Below are 6,851 nucleotides of genomic sequence, written 5' to 3'. Positions count from 1 at the left end.
AGCGTTCGGTTAAAACATGAAGCATTTTTAGGTAAAAAAATGGGCTTTATTTAAAACAATGTATAAAAACAAGCATGTAAAGAGCAATATGTACACACATGCAGATACACAGGACCGAAACGACCGCTGTACATAAGTGCAAAACTCATGAGAAGTTCATAATTAAAAACAAACGCACACATACAGGAGTGCAACACACACACACACTCTCTCTCACACACACACTCTCAGAGCCGCCTCACGTTGCGTTTGCTCTGAGCGCTGCCCGGCAGCACGTCTCTCTTGCTCCTGCGTTTGGCAGACAGGTGCGCGCAGTCTTTGGATCCGTGGAAGCCGCACAAACACGAGGTGCAGAAGCGGAAGCGGCAGTCGCTCCAGCTGCACAGACCTTCGCCCCGCAGCGAGTGACAGCGCGCCGGATGCTGACAGCGCGGACACGGCTTCAAGTACTCGTCACTGAACAGGGTTTCAGCCACCTGAGGGTCCAGACAGAGAGACGTTAGTACCAGCTGACAGGAAACGTTCTCTTAAAGTTATGAACAAACGTTCTTCCAGTACGTTATTATGCAGCCAGAAGATGACAGAATAACTTTTTAAACCTCTAGATGGTTGAGTACGTAATTTGGGACATAACAAAAGGTGAAGAAGTCTTTCATGATCAGGACAGGTGAGTTCTCATGTGCACCTGCAGGAACTGCATGCGTTTGGAGCTGCAGTGGCGGCCGGAGCCGTGGGTCGGAGTGCAGGGCGGGTGTGTGTGGGGTGTTCTGGCCTGAGCCTGTACGCTGCCCAGAGCGGATCTACACGCCAGCGCCGCCCTGGTGTCCGCATCTGGAACATGGGCCGGTTTACCACCCTACAGACAGAGACACCGTCAGAGAAAAGCCCAGCATACGACGACACTTCTGCACTGCATACTGTGAGGAAAAATGCAGATTTGACAGCATTTCCAAGATGATAACTGGAAGCCACTCGCATTCAACATGAGGTCATGTGACAATGCAGCATTGTACTGTTTACCTAGTTAACCTCAGAATTAAAATTTGCTGATAATTTACTGTCATTTATAATTTCCATGTCATCCAAGATGTTCATGTCTTTCTTTCTTCAGTTGAAAAGAAATGAAGGTTTTTGAGGAAATCATTCCAGGATTTTTCTCCATATAGTGGACTTCACTGGGGTTCAACGGGTTGAAGGTCCAAATGTCAGTTTCAGTGCAGCTTCAAAGAGCTCTACATGATCCCAGACGAGGAATAAGAGTCTAATCTAGAGAAACCATCGGACATTTACTAAAAAAAATAAACATTTATGTACTTTTAAACCACAAATGCTCGTCTTTTGCTCCACGCATGACGTAATCATGTTGGAAAGGTCACGCGTCACGTAGGCGGAACTACCGATCCAGTGTTTACAAAATGAACGTACAAAGACTAAGTAAAAAAAAAAAAAAAAAGTGAAACAACGATGTAGAACAATTCTGAAATTTTTCGCTGTACTTCCTCCTACGTCACGCGTGACCTTTCCAATGTGATTACGTCATGCGTGGAGCATCACAGAGCAGTGCAAGACGAGCATTTGTGGTTAAAAAGTATATAATGTTTATTTTTTAGTAAATGTCCGATGGTTTCTCTAGATGAGACTCTTATTCCTCGTCTGGGATCATGTAGAGCTCTTTGAAGCTGCACTGAAACTGACATTTGGACCTTCAACCCGTTGAACCCCAGTGAAGTCCACTATATGGAGAAAAATCCTGCAATGTTTTCCTTCATTTCTTTTCCACTGAAGAAAGAAAGACATGAACATCTTGGATGACATGGAGGAGAGTAAATTATCATTTTAATTCTGAGGTGAACTAATCCTCATAATAATTTAAATGCACACATCACCTCCAGTGCGATCTTGAGCTCTCTGATGTGGCTTCTCCTCCTGTGAGCGGCTTTCTTGTCTTCTGTGATAACGTCGTTCCAGTCATCAGACACTTGGCCAAACCTGCCATCAACCGCACGCTTTATTATTATTGAGCTTCAAACATCAAAACGATGATGAATATCTGACCATAACTGACCTGTAGATGTCAGCTGCGGACAGAAGACTGAAGATAACAGCTAGCACGTGTCTCAGGTTTCTCATCCTCAGTTCTGAGATCACGTCCACCTTGTCCAGACCCATCTTGCGGCCGATGAGTCCTGACAGAGGCAGTCTGGTTCTGATGGGTCCGTCACGCAGCAGCTCCTCCAGACTGGTCTGCTGCTGCAGGTCACGAGCGCCGCGGCGGCTGATGGCATGTACGGCCTGCAGCGCTGGCGTCAGAGACAGATCCTGCATCTTCAGCGTGGCGGCGCTCAGCGGGGTCCCGTCTAAAAACACCTCGTCTTTGTGCGGTTCGCCGCTCGTCCGCAGCTCTCTGGACCCGTCCTCCGACTGCGAGCCTCCCTCTCGGAGCGTGGACAGTCTCCGCTGTCTCTCCAGCCGCGAGCGTCTCTTGTCTCGGCCGCACGAGCCCGTCGGCAGCACCAGCTCCTGGAAAGACCCGTCATGATCCCCCGAGGAGTCGTGCGATTTATCCAGACCGAGAGAGCTGAAGCCGCTGTCCTCCAGTGCGGGCGTGAGCGAGGGCGTGTCCAGGATGAGCTTTCCCGCTCTCACGGGCGACTGGAAGTTCAAGTCATTAGTTTGTGGCGAGCGAGGAAGACCAGCTATGATGCTTTCGTCGAGATCGGGTTCAGCGAGGGCGTCAGCGGGGCTCACATGGACGCCATTCCTGTCCGTCTCCAGAGTTGACGTAATGGCTTGGGCGAACAGAAGACGGCGCTTCCGACAGGAGAAAACAAAGTCGTCGGTGTTTAAAGTGCTGTAAGACAAAGGTCCGGTCGGGCTGATGTCTGGAGAGTCGAAGCTCTCACGGGTCAGGTGATCTTTAGCGATTTCACCAGGTGTCCCCTCAGATGAGGAGCGGGACACGAGCAGACGCCTGCGGAGCGTCGCGTCCTTTCTGATCAACTTTGGGGTCTCGCACCAAGCTGATGGTTCCTTCTTTGGCTCTTTAATAGAGTCCTTGGACCAGCTCTGTTCTTTTCTGTGTAGAAGAACGGTGGCCTTGGTGCCGTTTGGATGCCGGTCTTTCCTGGGCGTATAGACCCGGTCCATGCGGCCGCTGACGTTTACCTGTGCGCCCTCCATTATCTTCAGCCGGCCTTCAACAAACACTCGGTGGACCCACGAGTACTGTCAATCAACAAGACGCTGAATTAAAGGTTAATTTGAGCATGTCATACATTATTTACAGATATTTATAATTATTAGGGCTGGGTAAAAAAAAAGCAAAAATATTGATTTCTCGATTTTAATCGATTCTCATTTTTACGAACCGATATCAATTCTTAAATCGCAAGAATCGATTAGTCTAGTCTGTTTTCAGTTGATGAATGAGCAGAATATGTAGCTTCTCCCATCCAATAAATCACAATAATCTTTGTTTCTTTTGATATGAAGCAAAGTCTCAGATTTCAAATGACGTCCATCTTATTATGAGATTCAGAAAATAAATACCGTTTTGGCGCTGTTTAATGTGGCGTGACAGATCGCTTTAGCGCCTCAGTTAAAGAGAAGCATGTGATCATCCTCTCCTCCGCTTTAATACCAGTTACAGCGAAATAAACATGAACATCTGAAGGTACATTAAAATATACAGTACAACTTACTGAGATCCGTATCATGTCTCATGTAATCGCTCAATCAGTGCTTCAACCTCGGAAAGACTCAATAAAACAGCTTCAATGTCACGTAACGTCACATTTACCTCAGAAAAACATATTCAGTGACCATAAACTCATTCAGCTAGAAAAGTGCTCTAGAAAGCAGCATTCTGATAAATATAGCTATGCACAGTTACATATTCGTTATAATGTTCTTCAATATTTAATGCATGTCTGAATAAATCAGTTATGACAGCTGCAATTTAATGTTTATATTTTAAAAAAAAACAAAAAAACAAATTGGAGTAGAAATATGATTATGTAATTCTAAGCTTTATAATAAAATCAGAGTGTAATTTAAGTGTTTGTATATAAATAAGTTAATTTAACCTTCAGTATTATTATGGTAATACCAGCTGACTCTCATGTGTAGTTTACAGCATTAGTTGAGAGATTTTTTTCTTCTAGAAAATTTGCCATGTACTGAAACTGAAATAATTGATATCGAATCGTGAAAATTGTCAATACCCAGCCCTAATAATTATAAAAATAAAAATAAATTATAATAATAAGGATTGTTGCAACATACTATGTTCTGTAAAAGTAATTTAATATTAACAACAATGTGGTATAGTAAATAATATTATAAATTTTCAATAAATTGTCATGTTAAGTACACACAAACATCATTAACTAAATTGTAAGTAAACTATACTGGAAGAACGCGATTTGGGGGGACGCGATTCTCACCGCAGTTTTCAGATCAGTGTTGCCAAGTCTGCGGTTTTCCCGCGGAATTGGGCTACTTTTACACTGTTGCCGCGGGTGGTTTTCATGTCCGCGGGTAGAATCGACCCAAAATAACGTGATATTTAGCATTTTAGCAAGGGAGCCCCACCAAAAACGCGAATTTTGACCCCAAAACGCGATTTATACATTGGGACCCACTGAAATGCAATTGGGCGGGTTTTTTTTTAAACCTGGCAACCCTGACTCAGATAAACATCACAATAAAGAATACCAGCCAAGCTTAATTTTTTATTATGACTTTAAGGTGTCTTCAAGTTTAAGTTTTTGCTGGATCCAGTTTTTAGTATTAAACAATTAATTCAAAACTTGAACATTTTAAAGAGAATTTAAATGGAAGCTTGTTTCTGCCAGAATAGAGAGAAGAAAAAAAAAAAAAAAAAAAAAAAAAATGGTATAAGGGGGGAAAAGGTCAGAATTGCTCAATTTAAACTAGCAATTGAGAGATAAAGTCGCGATTACCTTTTTATATTTCTATTATGTGGCGGACAGGCTTTCATATAACGTTACATTAGGAAGAATATCATCAGTCAGAAATTAGTTCATCAATGTAATGTCCATATGACATCATATACAGCTATAAAATAATTATCGTCGTGTATTCAGACACAATGAACGTTATGCAGCTTGAACTAATGATGATTACAATGTGAGGATAATAAACATTGTTTGAAGATACCAGTGTGGAAAGTTTCTGTCAGAAAAGCCTGGAGAAATTCAGCGTTCAGGTTTAAACATCTTCCGCCGTTCAGTCTGTGTGTAATTAGACCGTTTTGTTAATTGGCTTTACATTCGGTTCTGGAGGAGTCGGTTACGGTTGTCATGGTGACGCGCTGAGCGGTTTCCCTCCTGCAGATTCAAACTTTGCGCCGCTTGAAGTGCGCGTGCACGATAGCGCTCGCACCTTGCAGCCAAACACACACACACACACACTACTTTAAAGCATTTATAAGAATCACAATTCGTTTTAAACAGTTTTTGAGAAGGAACACGAGATTTAAGCATCACAGCTGACTGAAACATGCCAGGATAAGACGAAAACAAACTACTACTACTACTACAACACACACACACACACACACACACACACACAGTCTCGTCAGCTGCAGCTCATCACGCGCGCGTTCACCAAACACAAACACACACACACACACACACACACACACACACACACACACACACACACACACACACACACACACACACGAAGAGCTGTGACACATTAATACTTTTTAGAACGACGAACTTAATTCATGATAATGACAGACTGTGTTACTCACGCGTGTTTGATCAGTTTCCGCTCAGAGAGAGAGAGAGGCGGTGAGCGGCAGGTCAATGAGGCTCCACCTTTCAAATTTCGAGCCCATTTCACTGATTGGTCGCGGATTTAAAGAGACTCATTTATGTCACTGAATCATTTTTCCAACTATTAAACATACAAAATACTTAATACAAAATTATTAGATTTATCAATGAGATATAATGGATTTCGGAAATGTTACAAATAAACATGACATCAGCACTCGTTTTCATTTTTTTTTTTTTTTTTTTACAAAATAAAATTGTAATTATATAATTTTAACCACTGGCATTTTGAATAAAGAAACTTCCATAAATAATTAGAAAAAGTTACTATGTGGCCAAATTAAATACATGTTTCGTTAGTTCGTTAGTTTTGTCATTGTGAATGTCATAAAGCACAAATATCGCAAAAATAACATATTTCTGTAAGACATCCCACCCAGTCTCACAATATTAAAGTACAGCTGTGAGATTATATTCAACAGTGTCTGTCGTGAAGCGATTGGTCTATCGGGAATCACGTGACGCGGAGGCAGCCCTATGATGTACACGTTTCTTGTCATTCATTTATTAAGATTTATCTTCATGAAAGTCTGAATATATTTATGAATATAAAGAGATAGAAAGTCGAAAGTTAATAGAAAGTTTAAAAGAACAGTATTTATCTGAAATAGAAAGGTTTTTAACATTATACACTAGTGTTCAAAAGTTTGTTGTCACTAAGAATGTTTTATTTTTTGGACATAAATTTATATTTTTATTCAGCAAGGATATATTAAGTTGATCAAAAGTGACAGTAAATTAATTTATAATGTTACAAAAGATTTTTACTTCAGATAAATGCTTTTCTTTCTATTCATCAAAGAATCCTGAATAAAATGTTTTTTACACTTTTGATTTTAACTCACACTGAAAAGTCAAAAATTATTAAATGCCCATGAGAAGGATGCAATACTAATGCAATGTTAAGGCATGACCATTGGACAGTGAAATGCTCATTAGGTCAGACAAAAACAGGTGAAGAAAAGACACAGGATCTGAGACTTA

The 6,851-nt window shown here is 41.4% G+C and overlaps 1 protein-coding gene across 1 annotated transcript; it reads right to left on the bottom strand.

The window, feature by feature from the left end:
* Positions 1-227: 227 nt before the first annotated feature.
* fbxo43 (F-box protein 43) lies at positions 228-3,180 on the bottom strand. Its single transcript, XM_067399349.1, has 4 exons — positions 2,066-3,180; positions 1,887-1,989; positions 686-856; positions 228-476 (listed from the first exon to the last, which is right to left on the bottom strand). The coding sequence occupies exons 1-4, from the start codon at positions 3,178-3,180 to the stop codon at positions 228-230; spliced, it is 1,638 nt and encodes a 545-aa protein (XP_067255450.1).
* Positions 3,181-6,851: the final 3,671 nt, after the last annotated feature.

The sequence above is a fragment of the Chanodichthys erythropterus genome, chromosome 2 (genome assembly GCF_024489055.1).
Source record: "Chanodichthys erythropterus isolate Z2021 chromosome 2, ASM2448905v1, whole genome shotgun sequence".
Taxonomy (NCBI): domain Eukaryota; kingdom Metazoa; phylum Chordata; class Actinopteri; order Cypriniformes; family Xenocyprididae; genus Chanodichthys; species Chanodichthys erythropterus.
Note: the sequence above shows the minus strand (reverse complement) of the source record. Positions and strands in the feature narration are given on the sequence as shown.